This window comes from Oryza brachyantha, chromosome 2 (genome assembly GCF_000231095.2).
Source record: "Oryza brachyantha chromosome 2, ObraRS2, whole genome shotgun sequence".
Taxonomy (NCBI): Eukaryota; Viridiplantae; Streptophyta; class Magnoliopsida; order Poales; family Poaceae; genus Oryza; species Oryza brachyantha.
Window position 1 is genome coordinate 4352056 of NC_023164.2, and position 11813 is coordinate 4363868.

Sequence of the window (11813 nt, forward strand, 5' to 3'; positions counted from 1 at the left end):
GGTTTCATTCACAAATATTTTTCATTTTCTTAATATGCCGTTTAAATCATGATTTATTTTTCATACCTCGAGATACTCCATACTACAGTAGCATCGGTAGAAGAGAAAGTTCAACACGGCTTCCTCTGGTTAGAGCAAGTTCAATCGTATAGCTAATTATTAGCTCCAATTTATATATAGCCAATTCATATAATAGTTACCTACAAAACATCAATATATGATCCCACATGTAATATATACATTTCGTCTTAGAGTGCGTGTGTAGCTGGCTACAAATTAGTAGCTTACCTCTCTTCTCTCTTATCTCTTTAAAATATGCTTATAGCTTGTTTATAGTCTGCTATTGTACCTGCTCTTAGATATGGCTAAAATTTTTTAAGTCTATGTTACATTAGCTTTTAGATATTTGGATATTAATTTAAAACATTAAATATAAACTAATAAAAAACTAATTTCATAAATGAGAGCTAATCTGCGAGACAGATTTTTTAAGCCTAATTAATCTATAATTAGCAAATGTTTACCGTAGCATCACATAGGCTAATTATGGATTAATTTAGACTTAATAGATTCGTCTCGTGAATTATCAAGGTTATGAAATGTGTTTTTAATTAGTATATATTTAATATTTTAAATTAGTGTCAAATATCCGATGTGACAGGACTAAAATAAATAATTGTTTCCAAAACACCACCTTAATTACCGTCTGGTCAACAGCCAACGCGCGTGAACCTACCCATCCTCAAATCTGAACGACCGGCTTGCCGGAGGAGACCCCTCGCCGAGCACCACCACCACGACACGTACCGCCCCCCATTTCCTCCCCGAAAAGAAAACCTCAGAAAAGTCTGCCTCGCTCGGAGACGGAGACCGCACGCCTCCATCCACCACGGCCGGTCCGGGCGGCCCCCACCCCCCCGCCGCGCCCGCGCGCCTCTCGTCGTCTCGTGTCCGTGCTGGTGGCGTCGCTTTCCCTCTCGCCGACGACCAGCAGCAGATGGCCGGCCAGGTGGCGGGCGACAGACGAGCGTCGCCGGAGCGGAGACCCGTCGCTGTCGCGGACACTTGTCGCCGCCGCCCTGGAGCCGCTCGCCAGGTGTCCGTCGGCAGCGCCCCGGTGCGGCCACCTGTTCTTCTCCGGCCGCATTCTTTACCCCGCGCCCGTTTAGTTTTTTAAAAACATCGAACGGAATCTTTAGAAACCTAAATAGAAAATTAAATATTAATAAAAATAAAAAATAATTATATAATTAGGAAGAAAATTGTGAGACGAATCTTTTTAGCCTAATTAATCCATAATTAGTTATAAGTGCTACAGTAACCCCACGTGCTAGCGTCAGATTAAAGATTCATCTCGCGGTTTCCAGCCGAGCTATAAAATTATATAAATTTGTTTTTTAGTTTTTTATAGTTAACAATTAATTAATAATAATGTGCTACTCGCTGCTACTCTTCCCGATTACTTAGAGAAACCATACCGACTGAATGCGAACGGGATGTCGGGATCCATTTTCGTGGGACGGAGGAAGGCCGTTTATTCATACTGCTAATTGCTAATCGGTGTATTTGTTGTAAAAATTTTCTATAAAAAATTATATTAATTTATTTTATATTTTTAATAATTATTTATGTACGAATTTATTTTTCACGCCGGTAAGTCCCTCGAGCGAACGCGGCCGAAGTACGTGACCCAGCCGGGCAACAGACCCCCGTACCTGCGCCGCCGTCGCTGTCGCGTGGCCTAGAGCCGCGCACGCAGCAGCATTGGAGACGAGGCGTGCGCGGCCGACTTTTGCCGATACGGGAGGAAGCGCCCAGGGTTGTGGCACCTGGCACGTACGCCTCGGCGGGCACCACCGGAAATATAGCTCTCACGCTGCGTGCGCGCTGTACTCAACTCAACCCAAGCCAACGCCTGCACGTACCCCTCGTGGCGAAACTTCCGTCGATTTCTTCTCCTCCTCCGTGATGATGGCAGGATGAACCAACCACGCGTGAGGAAACTGTTTTTTTCTCTCTTGGGATGCTTCCTGCTGTTGCTGTGATGTCTCTGGTCCTTGACATTCTTTTTCTTTCCTTTACATAGACTCTACACAGTTACAGAGATGTCGGTTGCTTCCGAGCTCCAGCTCAAATCTCACCGAAAGTTTCCAACGAGACCTACAGAGAAAAGGCAAATTCATATTTGAAAAAAATTCATCTGTCCCCGTCAGATCAGATCCGCGCGGTTACTAGCACCTGTGAAAATTCAAGTCAGCCAGCAATGTGAACACCTAACTTCTTCCCGGTTACATTCAAACAGCACATCTACTATGCAAATCACATTGTCTCTGTCTTACTCACAAAAATCATGCTCCATGCACAACACTAGGTTAGGTTAATGGAGGGCGAAATCAATGCATTTGATCATTCAACGCTAATTTCTATTTATTTTTGAAGTTTAGAGTTTACTTTCATGCATTTGTTTATCCAGGTATGATTTCAGCAAGACAATGGCCATTTCTCGATGAATACAGCTACAATCACGGAACAGAACACATGAAATAAAATTCACTTATGAAGCTATACAAGCACAGTGATCCATGAGAAAGGTAGCCAGGCATATAAAAGAGTGAGCAATATACCGCTTTCTTACATTTATCTGGTTAGTTAGGTTATGTTGCATGATGCGGTGGGTCACCACAAGACGATACCCAGGTTGATCATGCAGTTACATATGTACTAGGTAGGTATGTAAGGTACAAAATACATGTAACCAGTGCCCTGCTGGGCACCTGCGAGGAAGGGGAAGATCACACCTCATGCTCCTACCAATGCTCAGGAGCAGAAATAGTTCCTTCCAGGTGTGATGGTTTCAAATCGTATATGAACAAAAATACCCCCCTTATTCAGGAGCAAAAGGAGCCTTCAGCAGATCGTGACTCAACAACTAACTAGATGCCGGGAATGCACACTGCAGATACATGAAAAAGCCAATGTCAAAACAGAAATATTTACTTGATTTTCTAAAAATTATGAGATCATCAGAAAGACGCTCAAATAGACACAATTCCTAACCGAAAATCAATTGGAACTGTCCAATACATCAATCAGATTCATCTAACTTAAACTGGACAGAAAAACCTTGAAATAGTATTCCACCTTCAAGATCACGCTCAGAAGAAAATGACGAGTATATTCATAGTAAAGGAATGGAACCACCAAAGAAAAATATTTAAGAGCATGAAAAGGGGCAACACAGATATAATCCACCACATAATCCTAAAAATCACATACATTTCTTTTCAGCTGGGAAATCCAGGAATAAATTTTGTAGCAACTCCTGGAAAAATGATTGCATACTAGTAATATGATAACAAATTATACCTCCTTGAGAAATCAATCTCGAATATGAATCTAAGCTGGAGAATCTAGATTATTTTATGAGTTTAAGAACCAGCAGGTCCATCCTACTTTCACATGCTCCCATGTCAATAGTTTCTAGTTGAGTTCCACAAATAACTGACACCTGATCTTTTTGCTTATATAAAGCATAAGCGGAACTGTTTATTAATGACTAAAAGATAATTTATGGGTAAAACTTCCATATATGTATCGTTAGCGATCTAATAACAAAGGCTGAAAAATAAACTACTTTGAAAAACCCCAAAATCAACTCCAAGTTTAAGTTTTAAAATTCAAATTTTGGCTCATAATAATAAGCATAAGCGAGAAAATGGTGCCTTGAATATAGATCTAAGTTAATTACTAGTTATATTGATGAAATATTCATAGTAGCCTATGAGAACAACCAACTGGAAGGCACAGGCAGACGAACATGGATTAGCTAGTTGGTGTTCGCTATGTTGATATGGTACAGTTTAGTTGCCAAGGTACCTGTGTGAGCCTAGTGCTGTACAACAAGGAAATGAACAACTTTATGGTACAGAGCACAGACTTTCCCAATTATAAAGTTGACCCAGAAATCATAGGTGAAGGGCTAGCAGTAAGCAGAGAGATGGAAGACATGCAAAAAAACGGTACTAGTACAAAACGGTAAATATGGATAGGTACCTGTGTCTCATCATGGGCTCTTGATGATCTGATGAGTTTACTCTTTTCTTATTTCTTCCAATGAGACTTAGGAGAAACATTGCTATCAAGACTTTTTAACTCTTTCCTGAAGGCAAAATACAATTTTTCACTTCGGGGGAAAAGTTAGTACCTACCCAACCAATAGTGCCCCATGCCTCAACAGTATCTCTACAGTCAGCCATGTCAATAATTATGGCTGATATGCAAAAAACAACAGAAAAAATTAATCGAGAGACAGACTTTTCTTCATTGTCTCATAAACAAGATATGTTATACTTGCAGCTGGCACCACTTTGAGAAGATTCGGTACAATCCCTTTGTAGAATCCAGATATTCCCTCATGCTGCAATGTTTTCCAGAAAACATCAGACATTCCTCTATATGGAGCCTCTGAATTGGCTCGTTGAGCTTGCAGTCTACAAGTATTATACAGAAAAACAAGGTCAGAGAGAGATGGAAGCCCATCGCACCAAATATTGATTTATATTGACAAGCTACTGCTCGCCTTGTTCTGATAACTTGCAAAGGGTAAACACATGTCGCTCCTAGAGCTCCTGAGACTGTGCCGCAACCTAGTTGTACTAAAGGACCAGGATCTGTATAAAAGATCACATTTCAGAAAAAAATCAATTGAAAAGCATGAGTACTGAGATATAAACACATCATTTTGGAAGGAGCGTACCGCTATCTTTGAGGACATATGTCTTGGACATTTCTTTCAGAGTTTCATAAACGGTAAGATCAATTCCAGCATACGGAACCATACCAAGCAATGATGGAACAAGGCCTCTGTAAAATGCTCGAGGACCTTCCTGCATCCAAATGTCCCTAGATAGTGCACCAAGGCTAGGGATTTTACCACTCCCACATGCAAAAGTCTGCAGTCGAGTCTTTACTAAATCTATGGGATAAATTGCTGTCTGTGCCACCGCTCCAGCCAAACCGCCAGCCATCAGACGTCCAGAAGTACCAATGTCGCTCTTATTTTCTCCTTTACTTTTCATTATGTATTCTTTTAATGTTTCATAGGCATAAAATCTTATTGCACTTTCTGGAGCAACCTTTACCACATTCAATCCATTTCCTCTAAAGAATCCACGCAGACTGCCTTCTCTCCATATATCCTTCACTGCTTGTAAGACTGTAGTACGGTTTGTTTGTACTTGCATGACGACTTTGAGACGGTCAAGAGGTGCAGTAACGGTACGGGATGCTGCACCAGAAACACCCCCTGCAATTAGATATTTGCTTGCGCTTGCATGTTTACTTATTCGTTCTGGTATAGCAGCCTGCTCGCCTATATCTACAAGGCAAACTCTTTCCCAGTGTTGATAGATGTTCTCAATGGTTGCCTCATGAGGGTAAAGCAAAAGAAAGTCCCTCCATTCTTCAAAAGTAATAATTCCATCATTATCCTTATCCACATGCTCAACAAATCTTGCAAGCTCCTCGTCATCAATTTCTATGCCTGAAAACAGTAAACTGATATTACTTGTAAGACATCAAAGGGACTAGAATTATTCAGGTGCTTTAGATACTAGTAAGATGCAAATTTTTCAATGGCTTGGGTAACAGGTAAGAAATCATGAAAAAGCAGATATAATTCACACATTCAGCAGACAACCATGTTAATCATGCGGCAGTTGCTATGGTTGGATCCTAGTATTACTACACTTTCTGTTCTTCTTGCTGATAGCCCTGTTAGACACTAGAAGGAACAGTCAACTGGAACAGAGTTTTATTTTCTCTATCTTGTTCCATGGTGTTTGAGCACGCCCAGAAAGTTGTTATTAATGGGAAGGAACAGTTTCAACAGATGTGGTACCAGAGAAGTTCATAGGCCATCACCTGAACTGACTTGTCCCACTCTCCCCTGGTTTTACCCCTGAACCACAAGGTCCACCAAACATCAAAGTATCGAGGCATGCCCATTTCGACCAAATATTGCATGGCCAGATGGCCTTCACCTCCACTAAAACTGCATTTTGCATGACATCTAAGGAGACCAAGTTCCTCACAGATATCAGCAACAGCCACCCTCATCCCGCACTTCTACATCATTATACTGCCAAACTTATCGACAGGCACGCACATCTAAAGCTCCCTGGATAAGGTATCGACCACTAATGAACAACATGAGCATGTACCGCATACGCTTCGACTTCCATCGGAACCAATGTAGCTTCCATTGCTAGGAAACAAGCAAACCTGAACTAGAAAGTAGAGTTGCACAACTAAATTGCCTCAGAACCACACAAGCCTCAACCTCACCGCATGTCTCTTTTGTCAATACTATCTTGTCACATTTGTTGGAGTAACTCCACAATTTCTAGCTACATGTGTCTTGTGGAATCACGTGAATCGCATTTTCATAGTAGCATTGGGAGGATCGAGCAGCATTCTAGTTACCAGCCTTGAGGAGGGCGTGCCAGAGCTCCTCGGGGAGGATGCAGCCGTTGTGCTCGACGTCGATGGCCTGGAAGATGCGGTAGAGCTCCAGCTCCTTGTCGTCCATGTACCTGCGGAAGTCGTCGTAGCCGACGCGGCCGTCGCGGTCGCGGTCGCAGGCGCGGAGCAGCTCCCGCGCGTAGCCGCCCTTGCCCTCGGGCGCCGCCGAGGGCAGGCGGAGCGCGGCGAGGCCGGCCTCGATCTGCGCGTGGTCGAGGTGGCCCCGGCCGGAGGCGTCGAAGAAGCCGAACATGGCGCGGATCCGCGCCTCCCTCTCCGCCTCCGTCTCGTGCAGCGCCAGCAGCACGTGCTCCATCGTCGCCGCCCGCGCCGGCTTCCGCGCCGCCCCGCACCCACCCCCTCCCCCACCCCTCGCCGCTGCTGCGGGTGCGGGTGGGCGGGGCTCCACCGCCTGGGTCGTCGCCACCGCGCCCGACATGGCTACGGCGGCGAGGGTTTGGGAGCGCGGCGGAGAGCGAGGTGGTGCGTGATCGATCGATGCGAGGGCGAAGGGAATATCCGGGTGGCTGTCACGATAGCGACGCTAATTTGCTGCAGCTCTTCTACTAAACTACTAGCTCAAAAGCAGCAGCAGCAGCATCTCTCACTAACAACGCTAGCTAATGCAGAATGCTTGCCACGCGCTGTATCTTAAGCTCGTCGCAACTAAAAGCTTAAGTTATGTCGCTACTCGAAATGTGGTTTAGGAATTCTAAAATATAAGTAGTTTAGGGTTTGAATCTGGTATCAAAATGTAAATATTTTTTTTACTGATGTTTGCATATTGATCGTTTCTCATCCAAAATTATTCTTAATTTATCTTCACATACCTATGTTCGTTTGTTAGAAGATCTTATAATATTTTTTCAATCGATTTTAATACACGTTACAACATAAAGACGTTTATATTTTAGGATAGGTTTATATTTTAGGATAGAGGCAGTGCTTGGCATAGACGGCTATGGTTAGCTTCCAATCGTGTTGAACTTAAAGCGCAAAAAGTGGCAATGAAACAAACATGTGCCTACGAAACTGCCTCCGTAGAATGAGCAACCATTAGCCTTCCTTTGTTCTGGAGTAAATAGTTTTCAAAATTTTGTTATTTTGTTCTATAATTTACATTTCTAAATAGGAGTATATAATTTTATTGAACGTCGAACATATTTTTTTTACCATTCATACTGTTTAAAATATTTAGAAAAAATATAAAAATTAAATCTTCAATGATTAAACATATTAAAAAAAATAAATGGTACTTACAGACTTGCATAGTTTTCTTAATGCATGGATTGTTAAACATAATATATAAAAATGATGGTGTTATTTACTTAGAGCATGTTCAATGGTAGAGCTCATTATTAGCTTTATTTCAAATCACATCAGTAGAAAAAACTTATCATCCAAAGTTCAAACTGACACTTTAAAATTACAGGCTAATTAATTCCCATTCGCATTTTATCTGATCAGCGTCTCTTATTAGAGTCAATATACGTACAAAGCAGATTTCCTGGTTGTCTCCTCGTTTTATGCGCCAAGAGTTGCTAATTCCTACAAAACAACCACTTTTCTCTTTCCTATCATCTCTCTTCCATGTCAGCTAGCATAGAGATGACAATTGGAGCTCCGTGCCGTGGTAGAGTCAATACCATATATGCTTTTACATGAATGACATTAACTCCGTTTCATCACTATTCATCTCCTCCAGAATTATTTATACAAATAAATAAAGATACAAGACAAGATGAAAGCACTTTTGATGACAGATTTAGTGGTACTATTGTCACTTTACGTAACTAACTAAATATTCTTACTCAAAGTTTGAGAGAACTAATCAGTGGCGTGTATATTTAAAACCATAGGTATTACAACTTTAATAGGTTAAAAAATAACTTTACGAGGTGTTATTCCTAAGCTAATATAAAGCAACAATCTATTAGTATGTGATTTTATACAATAGAATAATGAAAAAAAAGGAAGTGATGGAATTTTGCCCGAGAAGAATCACACAATTGGTAATATCTTACTGGCAACTTTCTTTTGAATGTGGAAAGGAGTTGATACCCACGCCATAGCACATGCCCTTCTTCTATGGGTATAACTTGCTTAATACACGCCCAAATTGATTTATACCAAATTTAAATATGTGAACCCCAAAAATCTACATTAAGACCCGTTTGATTTAGATTACTGAATTGATTATTACCGTATATTATCTGTTTGATTATAGAAAAGAATTAAATATTTTAAAATAAATTAATAAATAGCTTAAAATAAGTGGTCTAAGAGTATTCCCAGTAGATCATGTATCTCATCCTCTATCTTAAAAATAGCATACGTGGAAGAAGAAAAAAATAATACTCTATCTCATTCCTAAAAAAATAGAGTATAACTCCATGTATGTCAAAGAGAGAAATGATATATTTGGTGTTTTCTCTTACCTCATGCCAAATAGTTCACGCCATAGTCCGGATCAACTATCAAGGAGGGAGTGGGCTGCCAATGCTCCAGGCTCTGGCCCGGGCCTTCATGGAAGGAGCTCATCTGACTTAAGTCAGAGTGACATGGATGGCTGACAGTGGCCCATCACTCATGGACCCACATGTAAGCCACTCTGACTTAAGTCAGAGGAGCCCGTTCTGTGCCACCACCCCCAGCTCGCCAAAGCACTCGTTGATCAGACCTTCTCCTGAGCGTATGGATAGAGAGGAAGATGATTGATGAGCAGAGGGAGGATGATTGATTAGAGGGTAGTTGGGTTGTGTAGTTAAAAGATATTACTAAAAATGTATAGAGAATGCAATAGGGAGGTTCTCGTGGAGTGCAAAGGAGTATAATGGAAACTATTTTTTATGGTCATCCAAATAGTTATATAGAGAATCAAATATATTACTCCGTCCTAAAAAAAGTATTTGCTGGTTGGTTTTTGTGTCGAGCGTAAATATTATTTATGTTTTATTTATATAATAAAAATAAAAATATTAATCATTAAAATACTCTAAATAAGACGAAGAGTTAAACATTTTATAAAAAACTGAAAAATTGATTTATTTTAAAATGGAGATAGTAGATGTACCAAAATAGTTATATGGAGGATCAAATATAGATGAGTGGTTGAGAAAAAGCATTTTTTGAAGCGTAAACCAAAATAATTCGTTTCAATAACCTAATAAAAGGGCTGAAAAATGGAACCGTGTGACAAATACAGTACACAGAAACAAAAACCTTAGACGAGTAAAGCTAAGGGTGTAAGTGGGCCGGTCCGCGAACCCGCTTATAGGTTAATTAAACGGGTAACCTGATGGACAACCCGCTTAATTGGCCTATAAACGAGTTGACGGGCCTGCTCACCTACACCCTTAAGTAAAGCTACACACCCAAAATTCAATCATGCGGTCACCGTCACTACCTCAGTTCAAAACTGAAGTCAAAAAGGCATGAAAGGTACCAAACTTCCAATGGCGCCTGGAAGTCCAGAACAAGGAAAGGTCAAATTAAGCATGCCTTATTTTCTCAGCTTTCATTTTTATACTTTTCCTCGGTTTTTGCACATGTGTTTTCCAATATATTTATTTACAAACGGTTTAAGTTCATTATCTAACTTTTTAAAGTAGATTATCAAGTTGTATTAGTTAATTACATCGTCTATATTATTAAATAACTATCAAAAAATTAGAGAATTTTTTATCTTCCATCTTTTCAAGATGGAACATAGACTTATGGAGAAGTCCTGTAGTGCTTAAGCTAAAAGATTTGGAAGAATTAATGGACGGTCTCCAGAAGGAGGCAAAGGATTAGAGAATGGAGAACAACTGAATTAGCAAAGGAAAGGTTAAGCAAGTGGGGGGGAGGAGGATCAAATCATGTCCAGAGAATAATATCACACAACCATATTATTGTTCCAAATGTTTCCAAACAAAGCCAGGCCAGAGGAGAAAGGAATGTGCCAGGAATGAACTGTACTCCCTTTTCTACAGGCTTCTGGGGTCACCAGCTTCTAGTTATACTCTACTCAAGCAGCTCTTTTGGGCTCTCTCATGCTGTGCTCCAATGTCTTCCTGAGCTTATGAGCTTTAATTTTCTAGATGAATCCTGTTAAATACTCCTCCCATCCCGTAAGATAAGTCATAACTATTTTTTTCTGTCCCCATATTATAAGGCATGCATACAAACATACATTAACTAGCACATATATTTTCTCTAAGTTTAATTTATTGTACATTCTTTGCCATCAAAACGTCCAACCGTATTACATGCATGCGTACATACACCTAGGTGATTTAAACGATGAGATAATTATAACTCTTTCTTGTTCTATGTGTTAGTGGTAGTTGCGTGTTATATTATAAGATGAGGGAGTATGGTTTTCTTATAATGAAACAAATGTCAACCATCTTTCGTTTTTCTTATACTCATAAGCAAAATTGAATTTTTAACCATAAAATTGGTAGAAACGGTAGAAGCTCCGAATGTTCAGAGATGCACACTCACAAGCAGCGAAGTACAAACGTGAACAAACTGTTCATCATCAGAAAGTAAGTAATGAAAAAACTCAGATTAGCATTAGTGTATCAGAAACCCCGGCTTTAAGTGCGTAGAATTTGGGCCTACACTTCGAAGCGACGAGCGTGCTGTTTGGGCCCACTTGGGCCTTCGTCATGCTGGCCCACTTAAGAACATACCTTCATCCTCACACAATTCGCAGTGGGCCTTGCTCGGAAAAAGAAGCCCTGAAAAATCGGGCAGGTCTAATGAGCCATCGGTCGCTGGCGAGGCGATCGGATCGTATATACCCCCTTCTCCTCTCATATATATATATATATATATATATATAGACACACACGTATACTTTATACATGTAAATTTTATGCACATAAACTTTGTACATGTAAACTTTATATACATAAACTTTATAAATACAAACTTTATATATACACACATATAAACATATAAGAATTACATATACATAAAAATTATAGATATAAACTTAATATAGAAAAATCTTTATATATATGAATTTATATATGTAAACTTTATACACATAAAGTTTAAAAAAACTTTACACATATAAAATTAAAAGAAAACGTTGTTTCAGGTGATTGGGCTGACTTGGTGGGCCTGTAATTGGGCCGGCGAAGGGCAGAACGAGGAGAGGAGGAGGAGTGTTCGCGCGGCCCGCTCGCACGCGCGCGGTTACGCATTAGCCTTTTCGTGCAAAATCGGCACCCCATCCTCTCTCAAGTGCTCACGACTTGTCACAATTGTCAACCAACGTTTGCCGTGTCGGATATATC

At 40.4% G+C, this 11813-nt stretch overlaps 1 protein-coding gene across 1 annotated transcript; it reads right to left on the reverse strand.

Annotated features, from left to right (window-relative positions):
- Nucleotides 1–2508: 2508 nt before the first annotated feature.
- LOC102708866 (calcium-dependent mitochondrial ATP-magnesium/phosphate carrier protein 2-like) lies at nt 2509–6980 on the reverse strand. Its single transcript, XM_006646980.3, has 5 exons — nt 6484–6980; nt 4757–5542; nt 4580–4670; nt 4054–4490; nt 2509–2953 (listed from the first exon to the last, which is right to left on the reverse strand). The coding sequence occupies exons 1-4, from the start codon at nt 6959–6961 to the stop codon at nt 4298–4300; spliced, it is 1548 nt and encodes a 515-aa protein (XP_006647043.3). The 5' UTR covers nt 6962–6980; the 3' UTR covers nt 2509–2953; nt 4054–4297.
- Nucleotides 6981–11813: the final 4833 nt, after the last annotated feature.

Coding starts and splice junctions, on each gene's coding strand:
- LOC102708866 (XM_006646980.3), bottom strand. CDS start 6,961: ATGTCGGGCGCGGTGGCGACGACCCAGGCGGTGGAGCCCCGCCCACCC. Junction 4,671..4,756: donor ATATGTCCTCAAAGATAGCG/GTACGCTCCTTC, acceptor TCTTTTATACAG/ATCCTGGTCCTTTAGTACAA. Junction 4,491..4,579: donor TTGCAAGTTATCAGAACAAG/GCGAGCAGTAGC, acceptor TAATACTTGTAG/ACTGCAAGCTCAACGAGCCA.